Source organism: Ornithodoros turicata, chromosome 2 (assembly GCF_037126465.1).
Source record: "Ornithodoros turicata isolate Travis chromosome 2, ASM3712646v1, whole genome shotgun sequence".
Lineage (NCBI taxonomy): Eukaryota > Metazoa > Arthropoda > Arachnida > Ixodida > Argasidae > Ornithodoros > Ornithodoros turicata.
Window position 1 is genome coordinate 74697927 of NC_088202.1, and position 19354 is coordinate 74717280.

At 49.9% G+C, this 19354-nt stretch overlaps 3 protein-coding genes across 3 annotated transcripts; all 3 read left to right on the forward strand.

Annotated features, from left to right (window-relative positions):
* The first annotated feature begins 15172 nt into the window (after positions 1–15172).
* Positions 15173–16000, forward strand: LOC135384772 (uncharacterized). The gene has a single exon (XM_064613958.1). It carries the CDS (start codon positions 15173–15175, stop codon positions 15998–16000), a length of 828 nt encoding a protein of 275 aa, XP_064470028.1.
* LOC135384773 (uncharacterized) lies at positions 16000–16731 on the forward strand. Its single transcript, XM_064613959.1, has one exon. It carries the CDS (start codon positions 16000–16002, stop codon positions 16729–16731), a length of 732 nt encoding a protein of 243 aa, XP_064470029.1.
* Positions 16732–18484: 1753 nt separating this feature from the next.
* Positions 18485–19123, forward strand: LOC135384775 (uncharacterized). Its single transcript, XM_064613960.1, has one exon. It carries the CDS (start codon positions 18485–18487, stop codon positions 19121–19123), a length of 639 nt encoding a protein of 212 aa, XP_064470030.1.
* The last annotated feature ends 231 nt before the right edge of the window (positions 19124–19354 follow it).

The following is a 19354-nucleotide window of genomic DNA, read 5'->3' on the forward strand; positions in this document are numbered from 1 at the left end:
TCTGTAATGGATGCCGTATGACAACGAGCTTGTGAACTGCGAACTTGTATGACTCCCGGCTCATCCTGCTTTTTTCGTGTCATTGGGTTGGTGTTGGAGTTGTTCGCCATATTCTGAACGTTTCACCTATCATTGCGGTGTACTGTTCTTGATCTGCTGCGAAGCAACGAACCGCAACAGCAGTCACTCGCCTCAGCGAAATTCTGAATCGAAAAATCTGAAGCGAAAAAATCTCAAAGGAGCATCGGGAACTCATTATGCCGTCACATGAACCTTCATCTAAAGAAACCAAGTGTGCTCTCGGGTGGTCCTGACAGAAAAGTAGTTTCAACAAGGTTAGCACATTTATTTTTCAGTTCCAAGTCAACGCACTGAAAACCATGCAAGTGCAGCCGATCATTCTCGTAGCTGTTGTGTAACGCGTATGCTTTCTTACGCATCCCACAGGACCCTCCGCTTTTTCAACCCAGTTATCTTTACGTGATCCTTCTGATGGCTTCTTACTAGGCTATGCCGCTCTGAAGCATTGAGATGACGAAGCGTCGTGGTGGCTGCACCTCTGCTTTCGAAAGAACAGTCATTCCACACTGTGCTTACTGGCTTTGTATCGAGTCTGACAAATCCGACAGACTTGGACTGCCTTTTTTAAGAAAGTTTGAAATGTAAGTATGTGTATATTGGTTTCACATATCCACCACATATTGAGTGTGTGTATCATTGTACTTTATATGCTACAACATATTAGCTAACGTTATTATACAACACCTAGTGTGGCAAACTCGACATCAGTCACACATGCCAACAATTGTTTCTGCCTTTTCTTCAATTGCTTATTTTTATCATATTATGTTTTTGCATGTATCTCAATTTACCAACCAACCAAGTACAATATTTTAGTATAGTAGCCTGATTTTTAACTAGTCAGTTTTACACACGTAACATGAAAAACGGTTAGGAGCATTGCTATTTGCTCCTGCTATTTGCTATTGCTCCTAACCGTTTTTCATGTTACGTGTGTGATTCCCTCTTCGCGGGCTCCTTGACAGTGTTTTATTTTTTTCCCCTTTTCGACGTAGTCAGTTTTACCATGGTTTTGGCGCACTATAGCCCGAGTTGCTTATGCGCCATTAAATTGAATCATCATCATCATCATCATCATCTTCAGCTGCCATTATTCAATTTAAGTGCCAGGTCTCAGTTGGATACAATCATATGGCGAGATATATTTTTTCCCTTCATTCTGGAATTGCTCATTTCAGAAGAATAGTCACTGTGAAGTTTGTTTCCGTTTTCGGAAACATTAAGAGGTCTAAAACCAAACACTTTTCTTTCAGAGCATCCCTTATATACCTGCATTTCAACTCCAATCTGCATTACAAGAATGACATACCACTCAACAGCGATGAACATTTGAAGGTGAAAGAGCAGGAACGAAGATGCGTTAATCTGTGCGAAAGGTGCTTTGTATGTGTCTGAGTTGAGGACATAGGTCTCAAGCTAATTCCTGTCTTCAGAAGAGGTGACAACCATGCTCCTTCTATCTACTAACCAGCTCCACCTTTTAGGGTTTCCTGTAAAGTAATGGAGCACATCATATAGTACTAGCATGTTGTCAACCGTGTTGAGTCTATCAATTTCTTTTTTTAAATTCTAGCATGGTTTTAGAAAAAGGTATTCTAGCAAAACTAACGGCATTTTAAACTGTCTTGGTTTCTGGGTGCACGAAGATGCAGTATTTTTTTATTTTGTAAGGGCTTTTGACACTGTGCTTTATGCTCGCGTGTTGGCCAAGCTAGCCTACTTAAAATTTGATCCTGCTACCATTAACTGGATATGCAGTTTCTCAACTAACCGCAACCGTGGCAACAACTCGTAAGGAGAACCTATCATATCGCCATCATGCAGCTTTTGTTATATTACAATCGCTTCACATTTTAATCTAGTCAAAAGCAATGCCTTTTGGTGATCGGTCTTGTATGATTACATGCCCCTCCGTTATGTAACACCACACTGGGTTCTTCAACCTATGAGAGATAAATAAAGATATTGCCAAGTAAACTGTTTACAAGGCTCGTTATTCCATTTCGCCACACTACCACAAGCAATTGTTAGAGTAGTGGCCCAGGGTATGAAGCTCGCCAGTAATCATCATTCAAACAAAGTTCGTAATGTAGAATCCTTTACTGAGAATAGCGGCTTAACACAACAATTAAAGAACAAAGAGAGTAAACGTTTCGTTGCCTATCCAGATGGCATCATCCCTACAACAGAGAACAATCAAAAACAACATCAAAGTAGTCAAATCGGTGGGCTTTCATCCAACGAGTCTCATGCGCCATTTGGAGGGCACTGTGCCCATCAGGCATTTTGACTGTGCATATCAAGTTGAGTGCATAGAATGTGATGCAACCTACATTGGCGAGATAGACAAAAGACGTGGGACAAGACCAAAAGAGGACATAAGGGACGTTGCCAGGGCTACTAATGCTTAGCTATTTTTTTTTAATTGGGTGTTAGCGCCGCGAAGCAACTGTGGCTATGAGCGACGTACAGATGTGGACAGACGGAGAGAGGATAGCAGGAAGGAGTGAGGGACAGGGAGTTAGTATGCGTCCTGGGCCGACTTCAGGGGGAACTGTGCCGACATTCGTCTGGAAAGTCTTCAGAAAACCCAGGGAAAACCTCAGACAGCACAGCCGGCGGTAGGATTCGAACCCACCACCTCCCAGTCTTCAGCACGACCTTGGTTACCACCAACAAGCCTTAGCCCACTCGGCCATGCCGCTGGTTTAGCTTAACTAACCAGGACCGAATTAGTCTACCATTGCTGGCCTAAGGGACATATATTTAATTTGGATGATGCAGTAACCTTTGCACATGAGTAGCGATGGTGCCCTAGAAAGTTTTTAGAGTCCTGATTTATCACGCGTGATGCTTCAGCCTGTAATACAAACCATGGTCCCCTATCGGGTGCGTATGACGCCCTCTTAGATAGGCTGATGTGCTCGTCTTTGGCCTGTGTTGTACTGATGATGCCACCCGGATAGGCGGCAAAATGTTTACGCTCTGTTTTTTATCGTTGTGTTGAGCGGTGGTTGCAGCAAAGGACGTTACATTATGAGGTCGTCACCCGGCTTTTGGAATATATTTTCAAATAAAGTTGTTGTTTTACAAAGCTCAATACATTGCAGAAATCATTCTTATTGACTATTGTTTAGGCAATACCATTCTTGCAGTCACATGAAGCACTGAAGGGCCAACTTAAAAAATAAAGGCAATCTGATTTATGTTCTTGCCGACATGGCACAGCGTATGCACGAGGTAGCTCCATTTCAGAAGCCTGAGATATCATCAGATATGGTGCACAGCATTACGTATTTGCTTTTGCTAGGGCAACTAAGAAGGGTGGATAGAAAGGCAGTTACAACCGGTTTCCACAAAAGACATTCAGATTCATTAGCAATTTCCTGCAAGAGAGCTAAGGCTTTTCTAGATTACTAGAACATGGGTACTTGGTTATAAAGAACAAGAATTCATCCACCAGAGGTCAGCGTTTCACACACTCTGCTTTCCATCAAAACTATTAAAACGTGGGGCCCCCAAACCTGCGCAAAATTTCTGGAGAGTCTTCACTGGACACTGTTGTTGTCCCTCTCACCAGGTGCTCTCTATGAACCTGACTCACAGTTCTGGATGCACTGCCTGAGCTAACTTCAGCATGCTTTCCTAACACGAATGGTAACTGCTATGAGGAGTGTTGTACTTACTGAAAGCGATATGACATGCTGTGCCTTGACAGGTAATGTTGATATCCTTCTTAAGACAGAGAGATGTTCCTTGCTCCCTTTATTCCAAACCGCACTATCAGACGCAAGCCCACTTGCCACCAAGCCAAGTTGTGCCTCACAGTCAGGGCAATCAAGGGAATGTATCACTGAGGCTCAGAAAAGCTGTTTTCCATCGGGATCTGATCCAGGACTGAGCCGTGAGTAGCCCCGTGAAAGCACCAGGGTTTCTCCGAATTTTATATGTGCCAGCTTTTATTTTCCTCCCTCTTCTTTTTTTTATGTAGTAGCTGATTACTTTAGCCTTGTACTGCTTTGGAGATTGAAGATGTGGAGATATGTAAGAGGTGGAACTAGGCTTTAGGCACAATGAGGCAAAGTGTGACTACATATCTTCTGAGAATGTTTATGTATCATTCACACAAAGAGAGAATAGGTGTTACAATAGATATTACATCTTTTTCCGGTTTTGATATTTATTTATTTATTTATGAATATACCTCAGAGGCTCTTGCAGGCATTACATGAGGGGGGACATCAACATGGGTCACTTAACAAATACAGAAGTTACAAGGAACATACATATTTGGAAGACAGACTCTGTTTCTCATTTGTTCATCAGTCTTGCTCAAGAAATTGTTCACTGTAGCAACAGTACACAATGTCACGAAAGGAGTGCTCATGTATCGTTCCGCAAGACTCATTAAAAAGGACTAGTGTTGTGTTTCAACACAACATATTGAACTCATGAACCATGCATTATCCTGAGAGCTATAAATCATCATTAAATACAGATGCTGATTTATTTTAAATGCGATAGACGACCTGTGCGAAGAGGTACCTCCAGTTAGGATATTGGGTAATTGAAGCCTGTGGCAGTTTCTGTGGGGAAGGCTTGCCGGACCCTCTTCACTGCACAGGCTGGGATGACCGTGCTCTTGTTTTTCCCAAGCTTGTGCTATACTCACCTTGCAAACTGGCGATACACAGTGTATCTGTATCGCCTACACAGATGTGCATAGATATAGATGTGCATAAAATATAGTTTAGGCAAATAGGTAACCGGTTACAGTACAGTGTGTGTGTGCAGTGTCATTTCCACATGTACCTGAGAGCAACTGCAGTTTACCAGCCCACACCCTGTATATTACTACACATGCTGTGTACGTTTTGAGACCAACATTGCTTTACTTTTCACTGAATCGACAATCAAGAACACTCAATATCGCTAAAAACCTACGCTAAAACCCCATGCACAGGGCAATGCATAAAAAGGTGACTCAGGACACAGCACACTGACAATTACACAATTGCCTATATTGCTTTTCTCCAGTTCAGGGTTCTGTATTGTATAGTCTTTTTACGTGCTGCGCCCTGTACTGGACTTTTATGCGACTATTTTAGCGACTTTAATGCTGGACCAAACCAGATTTGGGCGCCCAAATTTTAACATCGTTCGACAAGGACACATGTGACTTACTTGTGAATATAGTCGCTCATAGGTGCGCGCTGCCCACGGAGTTCAAATATGCCACCCTCAGGACAGTCATATTGAAGCATAGATGTTGGAAATCTTCGTGGGTTGTAATGCACTCATACTGCAGTCCTTCGGCAGTGTTTTCGAGCTACTTGCAGCACAAGCATTCGATCTCCTTCGGCATTATGACACACCAGCCGCACCGGCACCATAAACAGCAAGTGCGCATTAAATATCAGGAACGAAATTTCAGAGAACGTTTACATGTTCGATCACAGTGCGCGATAAAAAGGTCATCGCTTACTTGTCTGTCGAAGACAGGCGACTGATGCTCTTTGCTTCAGCTGTGACCGATGTTCGTAGAGCTCTAACTTCGCCTCGCATTCGCGGCATCGGCGACGTTTCGAAAGCAAGCCTACCAAGCTGTTCAGCACATAGAATTTCCTTCTCGATCGCAGAAAGGTCAGAAAAAAGTTCCGGGCTCGAAGTCTCCGCATTTCTTGCTTCGACGTCCATATTGAAGATCGCTTTCCGGACGGATGCCGCCGCTACCGCCGCTCTCACAAACTCACTAACAACAGAACTTCTGGTCCGGGCGCCCACTTAAACATGGACCTCGTGCTTTCGTCACGCACACGGAAATTGGAGGATGTCCACTACAAAGAGGCTAGATTTCGGTGCCGATTGCGCGAGTTGAGGAGGAAAAGCGAAGCCGCTTTTCAGCTCCCCGTTTGGCAAACTTTGCCGCCGCGCACAGCCAAAATATTTCGCGTGTGGCTTGGAGGCATATTATACCTTCGTAATAGATGCAAACGAAAGGTTTGTCGAACTTCTGGTCAGAGTCCCTTTAATGACAGACGTGTTAATGGCTCACAAGCATGTGTGCGAAACAGGGAACAGGGTAGTTCTCCAGTGGGTTCCAACCCATTGTGGTGTGAGTGGGGAATGGACAGACTGACAGCGCCGTAGAACAACAACAACAACAAATAAGTGACGATGATGTAGTGGGATGTTTCGCCGCTGAGGCGACCGTAGAAACATCTCTGTCATCAACGCGACGAACGAGTGTTGCACAGCTGTGAGGAGACCGCCGTTCAATTCTTCGACGTCTAGTGGCATCCCTGGCTTCCCGCAAACTGGCAACTGACATTCTCTCCCCATCTGTGCTTGCAAGAGTTGATCCAACGCTCGCTTTCCGGATGCCACGAAACACCTCTCGTCAAGGCGCTGCATTAAATCATCGGATACGGCCCGGGCTTTTTCAGCTCAGTGGCGTTACCGCTTGCGACAAGTTGACTCTTCTAGATGCCGCCTCTGCTGTGATTTGGAACATCGCCCGCTCTACCAATCTTCCTATCCACGCTTTCAGTGTCTCTAAACCAGCTGGGCTCTTGCCCTCTCGCTCTGTCAAAATTGCTTGGTGCGTGGACAAATCCAGGGGAGGGGGGGATATGTTTAATGCAAAGAAAAAAAGGGAAGGGAAAGGTTAGTCATGATGTAGGCTTGCTATTCCCAAAATCTAATAAACAAACAAAAGAAGATAAAAGCAGCAGAGACACAGAAAATTATGGAAAATACAGAAAAAACAGCTCCTTCACTAATCGTTGTGCAGACAGTCATATAGGACGTATCAGAGAATGCCCAGGAGTTTCGATTCCCGGAGGAATCGCGTCAGCGCAGACGTGACTTCAGCGTGCTGAGTAGGGCCAAGGAGCACCGCGAGAGGGGGGGGGGGGGGGGCTCGGTAGCCTAGAGGAGCGTGACGGCGCCGGAGACTCGACCGGTGATCTTGGTACCGCTGGCAGGCAAGGAGTATGTGTGGCACGTCAGCTTCTACCTGACACGTGGGGCAAAGAGGTGATGAATGCTGACTCATCTTAAAGAGGAGGAATGGAGTTCGTGCCAGATTCAGCCGCAGCCGATGAAGCAACGATTCCTCGATGCGCGGGATGCGGCTAGGCACAGCCCACCAACGCCTAACAGCACATAAAAGCACTTCTAGAGTTTTTGAACACTGTAGGATTTCGGTCCTCACTGTGAAGGGACTCATTATTATATTTCACCACATAACCGCCAGCAATGTGGTAGGGTATCGCCCCTGGAGATGAACTGGTCATCAGTTGTTGTTTGTCCCCCTGACGGATAAGCGCCGGATCTCGAACACCTCACGTCGGTACTCAAGTACAGATCGGAGCCATTATATGTGTATCGAAAGTTTTTGTGATGTTACGGTCCTGTCACGTTTACCCAGTCCAGTAAAATGTCGTAAACGGTAACTTCATTTGTGACACGTCATTCCCTAACTTCCTCGTGTCATAATCACCGGCAATTGTCAAGTACCTGGGTATCTTATTTGTACCGTGCCTCTTATTTGGGGTAGCCTTGTAGTTCCTACAGGCACACACGCTTCTGTATTATTTGTGCTATCTCTACTTTCTCAACACTCTTGTAAACTTTGTGTGACTATTTTATTCGGTCGACTCGACGGTCGAATCTCCCTAATTAAGCGAATGCCAAAGACAACAGTTACAACACGAAGCAATCTTCTCACTGTAATAGTCTTACGAACGGCCCTCTAAAAAATTAATTCGAAGGCTGCGTTTCGTTCGAAGTTTTGTATCCCATTTTACAGGACGTGCGAGTTGTAAGACATTTCACACGCTTTTAAATTGAAATTTCAATATTTCCAACTGAACAAACTGCTCACTGCGGTAGTCGTAATTTTAATATCGCCTCGCGGGAAAGTTTCTTCGGAATATAAAACGTGAAAATGAGCTCTGTCTAAGGATGACCCAACATTATGGAAACGCTTATATCCCACACAGCTGCGCATATTGAAGTCTGCAAGCGCAGCATTTTTTGTTTCGCGCAATGTGTTTTGAACCCTGTGCATAAGTTGTGAGTTCAAAATGACAATGGCCGGATTTGGGACGTAGAACTCGTTATTATATTACAGTCGAGTTCTAAGCAATTCACAAGAAGTCACCGGGATCTGTCATAGTGGAGAATAACGTGGTGAATCATAGTTAAAAGGAAGGCTCACAACGTTCCAGGATCCTTTGCAGCCAGGAACATTGCATTGGAATGGGACAAAATCCTCGATGGAATGGGACAAAAATGGCAAGGAGAGTACAGCAAAGAAGAAGAAGAAGAAGAAAAACTACAGGACGGTTACGATTATGTCAAGCGAATTTCAGCGGTAGCTGTTGTGTGCGGGTGTTGACACTTTCATTGCTGATATATGCACAACTGCTTTAGGGCGACGAGTACTGCCATGTGATCTGTGAAGTGAGTGGTGATGTGTAGAGATGGGATTAGAGGGACAGAAATATTACTAAAATCGGGACAACGGATCCGGACAATCGGACTCTCCGGGACAACGTACCCATCTCTGCGTATGTCAAAACCGCTTTTGTTAGCTTTAGATTATTTTAATTTGTTTTGCATCACCGAAACCGAACCCGAAACAACCGAAATTGTGATACAGCCACACCGATTTCCCGAGACCTTCCCGTTAACCTGCCGCTGTACAAAAAAAAAAAAAAAAATCCTACTCCCTCAGGAGTATCCTTATCACTTTAGAACATTTATGCACTCTGTGGAGGACGCTGCACTAGCACCCGCAGCAGTAGTTTCCCCAGAAAATGATCTCTGAGAGGGGGAGGGGGTACCGAGCTTCGAAGAGGGTGTCCATATTTATAGACACATGTTTATGAGTATGTGCACTGGTAGCCGAGCTGTATTGGGCAATCCGAGAAATTTTAGGGGGGTGTCGCAAAAAAAATCGCGTGTTTTCGCAGCCCCGTGAGAAGTGACAACGATAGCTGTATCCAGTATACCCAGACCCCCCTGCACCCTCCCTAACCCCCAAAATCTGGACTTACCACCCCCTAAAATTTTGTGAGATTATGCAATATTCCGTTGGAGAGCATAAAAGGTACATGGGAGTATCCTGCATGTTGTGTCGTCAGCCCCCCCCCCCATCCCCCTTTCCTGCGGAGTCTGACACACCCCCAGGGACGAAATTCTGGGTAATCCACTGGCTGTATCAATCGCCCACGTGCAATAAGAGCTAAATGTGGCTCACGGTTCTGTTGGCTATGGGGTAGCGTTCCACTCCTAGAGTGGAAAAGATCCCACTTCATCGCTAGAATGTAATTGTTGTTGTTGTTGTTTCTGTTCTGCAAGCACACGAGACAACTTTCGCAAGCTCACAATTGCCCAGCCCTCGTCAGCGGCCGTCCAATGGCCATAGTGCAAGTAAAAAGAAAGTACAAACCATTGGTGGTGGTGGTGGTGAAAGGGCTCGCCGTTGTCGGCCTCACAGAGGTGGGCAACGTCACGACTGACGCCCTGGGGGAATGTGCGTCCTGGGCCGACTTCTAAGGGAACCATTGCTTTGTAGTGTCTCAATCGCCGCCGCCTCCAATCGTCGGGCTACACGATAGCGCGTGTTGTTGCCAACCGCTGAGCCGCACGTGAGCGCGTGGAGAATGGAGAATTATGTTCTACATTATCGTCCATTGCCTGCTTGCCTCTCATTCACGGCTTCTAAAGCTTCCTGAAAATATTGCATGGGAGATGTAATGCAGGTACAATAATGCAGGTTCAAACTGATGTTCAAGTTGATATATTTGCCACCGTGCTTTGTCAGTGTATGGCACGATACACATCCTACTTGTATTGTGTACATGTTTAGTATTATTACCGAATTTACAAAGCTAATAATTCAAAATATTGTTGTTACCATACTTTTTTTAAATTCCTGTTCCCCCACATGGTAGCCACGGCATCCCATGAGTGCGGTATGTTCACGCGGTGGGTCGTCATCAGCGATACCTTGATTATTTAAGAGGACATCATGGTGACCAAGAGGGCTGCAGAGGGAGAATTGGTACATATTCATAGTGGTTGAATGCAGCTTCGCGACGGAGACAATAATTGTTACAATGAAAAGTAGACTGCTACAGGCGTGCTGTCTACTTTTCGTTCTAACAAGTATTGTCTCCGTCGCTATGCTGCATTCAACCAATATGGACATCAAGATGTAAATATTTCCAACGCGAACGTCGAACTCATTCTCGTCGTTCAGCCTCCTCTCCCAACGGCGGCGAACTCAGGCGGAGGTTCTGGCAGGGAACGGCTCTTTGGCGCTCGCCCCGCGAAGCGTACTATGTGGACAGCCTGCTGCTATGATGATGAGGGAAATCTACGCAAATTTTCGAATGTGGCCGTGAGCACACCCCTGACCATTTTCGACCTCCCACTCTGTAAAGGCGGAGGCGGGGCAATCGCGAGCTTGCGAAGCTAAGTTGTGGCAAGGAACGCGCCCTTGGACTCCCTATCTCCAGACGCCGTACGCACCGTCCGTGGCCGCCCTATAGCGTCAGCGTGTGATACGATCTGCTGGAAGCTCCCATATACGCAATTGTCCAGGGAAAATGACGGGCGCACAAACCACGTGATCTCCAGGAGCCACTCACAGCGGTCAAGATCAGCAGCGCGAGAAAAACGCTAGGGTGAAGTGCGCATGTGCAGGGCGACCTCTTGTCTAAATATCCTTTCCCTTCTCTCCTCGGGGTTTTCGTATATCTTTTCTCGTCCCCTCTCCCCCCAGTGTCAGCTTCGTCTGTTTTTCTTCCGCGCTTGCTGTAGAATAACGTACTTGTTCCAAAGCAGAGAAACAAAGAGCGATGGCGATTGATAAAGCAAGTTTATTTGTCCTCGCGAACTGTTGAGAAAAAGTTACAGTACATATTGCCACGAATCATCATCGCGAAACTTCAAGGGCAGGCACGAAACGGTACATCTCATCCCGGCGCATGCTGAAGAAGAAGCAAGAAGCTTCCAGACACATCGCCTGCTCTCTGGCAAACGCACGTTCTGTTTCTAGACTTTTCGGCGCGACGCTTAAATGCTTGTGCGCTCCAAGCTGGAGCATTCATTCTTTGGACTCAGTTGTGTTCAGAGAGCTATCACTCTGGTGTTTTGCTACCAAGTAGTCTAATAAACCGTTCGCTGTTTATTCGACGACTCGCCGACCCATTTCGCTTCGTGACATTTCTGGTGGAGGTGCGGGGCATTCCTTGTCCAACGGCCTGGAAGACCAACTGCGACAAAGCAGACGACAGCTTGGTCTGCCTCCAGAATTCGGTTCATTAGAACCTCCTAAACGCAAGAAGAAGATGACTGCGGAAACCAGTACCCAAGTGGCGCAACCCAGAGGCGGAGAGTTTTCATTTTCCCGGAGGGGGCAAGGGCGCACCGCGAAGTCAGTACTCTGGCGGGGGGGGGGGGGGATATGTTTATTAAGAAAAAAAAAGAAAGGAAAGGTAAGCCAGATGGCTTGTTATTCCAAAAAAAAGTGAAAGGGAGAAGTCAAAAAAGCAAAGAAAATGAGAAAACAGAAAAAGGAAAGAAAAGGAAAAGAAAAATGAAGAACACAAAACTAAAGCTGAAGAATCACGCACTCTGGCGGGATCCTATGGTGTATGCGGAACTGGTATAGAAATAAGAGGAAGGAAGAACAGAAAAAACAACACAAAAGAAAAAACAGAGAGAACGTAAACAGTGAAGATGTGCACAACTGAAGGCATTACGCCTTTGAAAACTGAGTGCGAAAGGAGCAAAATGCATTGCATCCTCGGTGTTTGACCCGAAATGCGCGCAATATAATGAATATGGTCAATGAAATGGAGCAGCGGGAGTTGTCAGTCTCTTAGCGGGACTTCCCGGGGGAGGCGGCGCCCCCCTAGTTCCTGCTCCGGGGGGGCAAGGGCCCCCGCGCCCCCCCGTAGTCGGCGCCTATGGCGCAACCTGTTGCCACGCCCATAGCCCCTGCACAGCCGCCGAAGACATTCAGCGGGGAGTATTACGACGACGTGGACGATTGGGTCTACCAGTATGAGCGGATCGCCAAATTCAACAACTGGAGTGACGACCAGAAGCTCGTCAACGTCTATTTCTCCCTGGAAGGCACCGCGAAGACATGGTTCGAGAACCGGGAGACTTCGCTCACGTCCTGGGACGTCTTCAAAAGCAAACTCCGCGAGGCGTTCGCTTTTCAACAACGAGCTGAACGCGCTGAACATCTGCTCCAGAGACGGATCCAGCTGCCAAACGAAAGCGTTACAGGCTTCGTCGAAGATGTGTTGTGGCTCTTCCGGCGAGCTGACCCCAAAGCATCCGAGGAGAAGAAGGTTCAGCGACTCATGAGGGGCGTAAAAGAAGAAATTTTTCGCGCCCTGTCTTGGGATCCACCCGCCACGACCGACGCTTTTCTGGACGAAGCCGTCCGCATTGAGAGGACCCTGCTCTCTCGCGCTACCGTCAACGAACGACACCAGGGCTACGAGGCTTTCTCCACGATCGCTGGCCTCGACGTCGGATCGCTCAGACAGCTGATTCGAGAGGTGGTACGCGAAGAAGTACGAGCTCTCCTCTGTCCTAAGAAGGCTCAAGACCCTTTGTCTTCGATCGGTGCGATCATCAAGGACGAGGTTCAGCAGGCAATCCAGACATCGTCAACCGCCAACCCCGACGCCGAAGTACCGAGACCAACCTACGCCGCCGCTGTGAGACAGGTGCCACCTACTCGTCCGTCGTACTACGGAAACCGTTGGACGCCTCCTCGGCCTGTCCAACCTACTCCGAGCGTCCCGCCACACTCTCAGCCGTTTCGCAAAACGGACGTTTGGCGGACTCCCGACTTCAGACCGCTCTGCTACCACTGCGGAGAGGCCAACCACGTCTATCGCCGATGTCCCTACCGACGACTTGGCCTTCCCGGTTTTTCACCCGACGCCCCCCGCGCCCAGCGCTGTAGTCGCCCCGCCGCAATTGAAGACTATCTACGGCAGCAGAATGCTTCTGCTGGCTCGCGACGCGACCTGTCCCCGAGCGTCCCCCACCGCAGCAAGTCGCCAGGAAGAGCACGTTCACCGTCACCGGCAAGACGACCTGTGTGGCGCAGCCCTAACCGGGAAAACTGAAGACTGCAGCTCCGGGAGGTGAAGCTGCGGACCGACGACAAGTTACAATTCCTCCAACTCGACGAACAGCAACGCAGCACCAACACGACGCTCAAAAAATTACCAATAACCTGAAAATACTCATCGACGGCCATGAGATGATTGCGTTAATCGATACCGGAGCAGACGACTCTGTTATAAATGGTAGGTTGGCTAAGAAGCTTCGCAAGGTGCAAACGAAGTGGGATGAGCCTAACATCGGCACTGCTGGTGGACATGTCGTAACACCGACTGGCCGATGCACGGCAGTCATACAAGTGCGTGACATCCAGTACGTCGTCAGCTTTGCCGTCTTGCCGAACTGCCCACGGGATGTAATACTCGGAATGGACTTTCTAGTCGAAAACGAAGCAATCATCGACTTCACAAATGGAGTTATCTCTTTTAAAACGCCGGAAACAGCAGAAGACAAGTGGTGGGCACGAATAACTCCGGAGAAACGCGCAAACACGGACGTAACCGCCGTGACGACTCAGCACGTCAACCTGCCTCCCTTGTCGTCAGTCCTTGTGACCGCTACGTGCGAGAGAGCACCGACTGGCTGTTTGTTGGCTGAAGGCAACACGCAACTTCTCCTCGAACGAGGAATTGGGATAGCAAGAGGAATTGTGCCCGTAAGAAACGGAACATTCGAACTCCTTGTCACAAGTTTTCGCCCGGAGCCACAATACCTGGCGAACGGCACGAAGATAGCCGTCATCGTAGACCAATACTCCACCACGCATGTTTGCCTGATGGACACTGCTCGCATCGCGGTCACCACGGAACACGAGGCCGAACATTTCGACGTAAACCCTCAACTCAATACAACTCAAAAGCAAACCTTTCTCCAGATGCTCAACGATTTCAGTGACTGCTTCGCTGCATCGTCGAAAGTAAGACAAACGCCCATTGCGAAGCACCGCATCATCGTCGACGAAAAGGCCCGTCCAATTCACCGCATGCCGTACCGGGTCTCCTGCAAAGAGCGAGAAACGATCCGAACGCAAATAGAAGAGATGCTAAGAGATGACATTATCCAGCCGTCGACCAGTCCGTGGGCATCGCCGGTGGTACTAGTGAAGAAGAAGGACGGAACACTCAGGTTCTGCGTCGACTACCGGAAACTCAATGAGATAACGAAGAAGGACGTCTACCCGTTACCGCGCATCGACGACACGCTTGATCGCCTTCAAAACGCAAAATTTTTCTCTTCCATGGACCTCAAGACGGGGTACTGGCAAATTGAAGTCGACGAACGGGACCGTGAGAAGACTGCCTTCGTCACGCCGGATGGACTTTACGAATTCAAGGTTATGCCTTTCGGCCTTTGCACAGCACCAGCGACGTTCCAGCGTGTTATGGATACAGTTCTCGCCGGGTTGAAGTGGCAAACCTGCCTGGTGTACCTCGACGATGTTGTCGTCTTCGCAAGAACATTCGAAGAACATGTTGAACGGCTAAAGCAAGTCCTTGAGGCTATCAGAACTGCAGGGCTGACGTTGAAGCCTCAGAAGTGTCGATTCAGCTACGAGGAACTCAGATTTCTCGGCCATCTCGTGAGCAGCGACGGAGTACGCCCCGACCCCGAGAAGACGGCGGCTATCGCAAATTACCGTGTTCGTTCTAACGTGAAAGACGTTCGAAGCTTTCTTGGCCTTAGCGCCTACTACCGAGGGTTCATTCCAAACTTTTCAAGAATTGCGTCACCCCTGAATGCCCTTGTAGCGCAGCCATCAAAAGATGACGACGAGCGCTCAGCTAAGGCGAGCGCGAGGAGCGACAATAAACCTTCAGTTGTTTCCAAACCTTCGCAGGCTGCGGTAGTCCTTCTTCTCCCTCCGCGTTGCCTGCCTCATTTGGTGACCCGCGTTGAACATACGCAGCCTTTGCCTGAGTCGATGGCATCACCCTCAGGCAATCATTCCTCCAGCGCAAATGATCCGCCTATTTCGACGACCACTACGCTGCGGTTGCCCCCTTTTTGGCGCCAGAACCCGCGGTCTTGGTTCAGACAGGTCGAGGCCCAATTTCAGCTTCGACATATCCAGTCCCAACAGTCAAAGTATTTTCACGTTCTGGCTGGTCTTCCTCCAGAAGTTGTGGCAGAACTGGACGATGTTCTCGCCGCAGTTCAGCTCGATCAGGCATACGACGTTCTGAAGACCACCATCTTGGACAGAATGGAAGTGTCCGCACGCGCTAAACCCCAGCAGCTACTGTCTGACGAAGACTTGGGCGACCGAAAGCCATCGCAGATGCTCCATCGCATGAAACAACTCCTCGGAGATTCCGCTACCGAAGCGCAGCAACCCATCTTGAGAGAGCTGTTCTTTCAGAGACTTCCGCAAGCGATGCGTGTGGTTTTAGCAGGGTCGGAAGATTTATCCCTCGACCGACTAGCCACGTTGGCTGACCGGATTGCAGATTACTCAGAGCCCCCTAAGCCGTCCATCATGGCCGCAGCCACCTCGGAGCAGTCCCCGCGCTTGGACCGCATTGAGCTCCAGCTTCAACAGCTCACTGATGCCTTGCAGTCTCTCACGGCTGCCGGTCCTCGGCGCCGTAGCCGTTCCGCTCCCCGATCCCGCCGCCGCTCATCACCGACTCCTTCTCAAGAACCCCAGGCCACTAACCGGCTTTGCTGGTACCATCATCGTTTTCGGCACAGAGCTCAACGTTGCGTCCCACCCTGCGCTTGGCAGGAAAACCAACGGGCCGATCACTGATGGCGGCAGGCGATCCTGGCCCTACTCCCAGCCGCCTCTTCACTATACGCGACCGCATCGCGGGCTATCGTCTTCTGGTCGACACTGGCGCTGAGTTCAGCGTAATTCCAGCGTCTGCGGCTGATCGTCGCCGTTCCCACTCCGGCTCAAACCTTCAAGCCGCAAACGGCACAGCGATCAAGACGTATGGGCTACGCTCTTTAACGCTCGACCTTGGACTGAGGCGAACTTTCCGCTGGGTGTTCGTTATTGCCGACGTCACGCAACCCATACTAGGCGCCGACTTCTTGGCATTCTTCAACCTTGCCGTTAATGTCCGCCATCGCCGCTTATGTGACAGCACCACTAGGCTTCAGGTGACAGGTGCCTCGTCTCCGCAAGCTCCGACCGGTATCCGCGCGCTTCGTCCTCCTTCGCCATACGCCGCGCTCCTGGACGAGTTCCCGGACATTACGAAGCCCTGTAACCTGAAGGCCCAAGTCAAACACAACGTGACACACCACATCGCTACCACCGGCCCTCCCGTCTCTTTTCGCTACCGCCGGCTCTACGGTACTCGTCTTGCCATAGCCAAACGAGAGTTTGAGCATATGTTGGATCTGGGCATCATCCGCCCGCCCTCCAGTAGTTGGGCATCACCATTACACATGGTACCGAAGAAAGACCCAGGTGACTGGAGGCCGTGCGGGGATTATAGAGCCCTCGACACCAAGACAATACCGGACAGGTAGCCGCTGCCCCATATTCACGATTTTACGGCTGATCTTGCACGCTGCACAGTATTTACCACCCTGGATTTGGTTAAGGCTTATCACCAGATCCCTGTGCACCCGCCCGATATCCCGAAGACCGCCGTTATTACACCCTTTGGGCTATATGAATTCGTGAGAATGCCATTCGGCCTGCGCAATGCAGCGCAAAGCTTCCAACGGTTCATCAATGACGTGCTACGGGGATTGCCATTCGTCTATGCATACATAGACGATCCCCTTATTGCAAGCGCCTCCCAGCAAGAACACGTCGCTCATCTCCGCCAAGTGTTCACACGCCTTCAAGAGCATGGCCTGGTGATCAACATAAAGAAGTGTAGTTTCGGACAAAGCGAAGCCCAGTTCCTTGGCCATCACATCGACCAGCACGGCATACGCCCGCTGGAGTCGAAAGTTCAAGCCATCCGCGATTTCCCGCGCCCGCAAACAGTCCGACAGCTCCGCCAGTTCTTGGGCTTGCTCAATTTCCACCGTCGTTTCATTCCCCGCTGCGCATTCGTCCTACATCCCCTCACCGACCTCCTAAGGGCACCGAAACCATCCACTTCCCCGTTACCCTGGTCTCCGGAAGCAGAGAGTTCCTTTCAGGCGGCTAAACAAGCTTTGGTGAGCGCAACTTTGCTCGTTCATCCAATTCCATCTGCCCCAACACGCCTGATGACGGACGCTTCGACCACAGCCGTTGGTGCTGTTCTGCAACAGTTTGCTGACGGCGAGTGGCGGCCGCTCGGTTTCTTCTCCCGCCGCCTCAAGCCCGCTGAGGCACGCTACAGCACGTTCGGCCGCGAACTTCTTGCCGTCTACGCTGCTGTGAAGCACTACCGTTATCTACTGGCTGGATGTGATTTCCATGTACTCACTGATCACAAGCCACTGACGTTCGCATTCATCGGAAACCATTCCGGCTACTCCGAGCGCAAAACCCGCCAGCTGGCGTTCATATCTGAGTACTCTACGGACGTTCGCCACATTCCAGGTGTCGACAATTCGGCAGCTGATGCCCTTTCGCGCATCCACGCCATCCCGTTTCTGCCCTCTCCTGTGAATGCCGCCCAGCTTTTGAAAGCCCAAGCACAGGACGCAGAAGTAAAGGACCACCTAGCCGGCGCATCGTCTCTGCAGCTCAAGCCCGTCTACCTACCCGGCTTGGAAGACCCCCCTCTTGTGTGATGTATCCACGCCCCGACCTCGACCATTCGTCCCCGAGCCTTTGCGACGCAAGATATTCGCCGAATACCACGACATTGCTCATCCCGGCGTGCGCGCGACGCATAAGGCCATCGCCGATCGTTACGTCTGGCCGGGAATCAACAGGGACATCCGCAGGTGGACCCAGTCTTGCATCGCTTGTCAGCGGTCGAAAGTACAGCGCCACACAAGGACGCCTATTCGGCCGTTCCCGACCCCTGCCGGCCGCTTCCACCATCTTCACCTCGATTTAGTCGGCCCACTGCCCATCTCTCATAGCTGCCGATACCTTCTCACGGCAGTCGATCGATTCACGCGCTGGCCAGAGGTCGTCCCCATCCCCGACATAACCGCTGACACCGTCGGTCGCGCCTTCCTTCTTGCCTGGGTCGCTCGTTTCGGCTGCCCTGCAATCGTCACTACCGACAAGGGCAGGCAATTCACCTCACGCAGCTTCTCATCCCTCCTTGCTGCTATTGGTGCACAGCACATCACCACCACCGCTTACCACCCTGCGGCAAATGGGATGGTTGAGCGGCTCCACAGGCAACTGAAAGCCGCCATCTGCGCCCGCCCCGACCCCACCAGCTGGGTCGACCACCTCCCTTGGGTCCTCCTTGGCCTCAGGTCCTCCCTCAAGCAGGACCTTAAGTGCAGCTCGGCTGAATTAGTCTTCGGCTGCCCATTACGGTTACCTGGCGATTTCTTGGAGCACCCTTCCAGGCACCCTCCCGCAGGTGACGACTTCGCCAGACAACTCAGGGATCACTTCCGCACCATCCAACTGGCTCCGCCTCGGCAACTTTTGTACAGAAAGATATTCGTGCACCCCGACCTGAACAAGTCTTCCCACGTGTTCATCCGTGCGGACCACGTGAAGCCCCCGCTTACTCCAGTATACACAGGCCCGTATCAAGTCCTCTCCCGCGACGATAAGACGGTCACGGTCGACATCAACGGCCATCGTACAACGGTTTCCCAGGACCGGCTCAAACCCGCATATGTCGAAGCTATCACCTATCCGGCGCAGCTTCCCGTTCTGCCCACACGACACAAGGGCCGTCCGCCTAACCGTCCTCGACAAAACGCTGTCTTCTGGCGCTCTCCACTGGTCACGCACCAGTGTCTAGGGGGGGAGCCCTGTAGCGCAGCCATCAAAAGATGACGACGAGCGCTCAGCTAAGGCGAGCGCGAGGAGCGACAATAAACCTTCAGTTGTTTCCAAACCTTCGCAGGCTGCGGTAGTCCTTCTTCTCCCTCCGCGTTGCCTGCCTCACCCTCACGAAGGACGGATCCACGTTTATCTGGAGTGAAGCCCAGCAACAGGCGTTTGATGAATTGAAGACGCGTCTACAGACAGCACCCGTGCTTGCCCACTTCGATCCAAACGCCGAAA

Excerpts from the sequence above, each read along its gene's own strand:
- LOC135384772 (XM_064613958.1), top strand. The coding sequence starts at position 15,173 with ATGGCATCACCCTCAGGCAATCATTCCTCCAGCGCAAATGATCCGCCT.
- LOC135384773 (XM_064613959.1), top strand. The coding sequence starts at position 16,000 with ATGGCGGCAGGCGATCCTGGCCCTACTCCCAGCCGCCTCTTCACTATA.
- LOC135384775 (XM_064613960.1), top strand. The coding sequence starts at position 18,485 with ATGGTTGAGCGGCTCCACAGGCAACTGAAAGCCGCCATCTGCGCCCGC.